The sequence below is a fragment of the Echiichthys vipera genome (assembly GCF_963691815.1).
Source record: "Echiichthys vipera genome assembly, chromosome: 10".
NCBI classification, from domain to species: domain Eukaryota; kingdom Metazoa; phylum Chordata; class Actinopteri; order Perciformes; family Trachinidae; genus Echiichthys; species Echiichthys vipera.
The window spans coordinates 30,464,668-30,465,885 of record NC_139835.1 but is presented as its reverse complement, the minus strand read 5'-3'; the positions used below and the strand labels follow the sequence as shown (position 1 = coordinate 30,465,885).

The 1,218-nt window shown below is 40.1% G+C and overlaps 1 protein-coding gene across 1 annotated transcript; it reads right to left on the bottom strand.

Moving 5' to 3' along the window:
• On the bottom strand, window positions 1-945 carry LOC310953030 (olfactory receptor 10J5-like; the record flags this gene model as incomplete). The annotated part of the gene is made up of 1 exon (XM_083921922.1): window positions 1-945. The coding sequence occupies one exon, from the start codon at window positions 943-945 to the stop codon at window positions 1-3; it is 945 nt and encodes a 314-aa protein (XP_083778048.1).
• Window positions 946-1,218: the final 273 nt, after the last annotated feature.

The following is a 1,218-nucleotide window of genomic DNA, read 5'->3' as shown; positions in this document are numbered from 1 at the left end:
TCATTGTTTAGTACAGGGAATCTTTTTAACAAACCTAGTAATCACTCCTTTGATTTGAGGCAGATTCAGGCCGTAAATGAGAGGGTTATTGATCGGGGGAATGATCAAATACTCTAAAGATAAAACAACTGTGAGGACTGGATTCATTTTATCATCCCCAAATCGAGTCAATGACAGCTCACAAAAGAGAGAGATAGAATAGGTCATAAATGTCACTATGTGAGGCAGGCAGGTTTGTAACGCCTTTCCTCTGAATTCAGACGAGCTTCTCCTGCAAACAAGTATAATCCGTAGATAGGTGTACAGGACAAGGAACAGGGGAATGAAGATGGTTGTAATCGTAAGAAACTGACCTGCTATGTTGTTTATAGTTGTGTCAACACAAGAGAGCTGAACCACAGGCCAGTTAGAACAGAAAAGCCTGTTCAGTTTATTGCCACACAACGGTAATCGAACAGTAAGAGAAAGACAGAAGCCAATAACAAATGCAGGATAGATAACAGCAGAAATGAAAAGATATTTCACCATCCTAAATGTCATTTTACTGTGATAGTGCAAAGGCTGGCAAATAGCAACAAATCTATCATAGGCCATGATGCCGAGGAGAGTCAGTTCACATGATGCATAGGTGTAAATAACATAGATCTGAGTGAAACAAGATGTGCGTGAGATGAAATGAGTATCAGACAGAATGTCCATCAGAAACCTGGGGAAGAAGCCGGCTGAGCCGTACAGAGAGTTAACAGACAGACAGCTGATGAAAATATACATGGGCTGATGCAGAGATTTCTCCAGACAGACTGTGAGAATAATGACAACGTTAGCAGAGATTATGATCATGTAGATCAACAGACACAGGCTGAAAAACACATATCTGAGGGGCCCGTAGTCTGTAAACAGAGTAAACTCAAAAGAGAAAGAATCCAGGCTGTTGTTAAGTTTCATGTCTGAGTTTCACAGTGGAGGTGGAGGAAAAGAAGTGATGATGATGGAGAGAAATGAAGGACTGTAAAAACAGATTTAGGTACAGTTAATGAGATTAAAATGTCCTCTTTAACTCATAGTAAACTTTAACAAGACACACACAACCTACAATAAGCCCACATGCGTGTATGTCGGTTAAGATGCACATATCTAACAAGAAGACATGAACAGTATGATCGAATGGACAAACTCCACCCCCACATACTTCATGTACCACCAACCTTACATATTCTT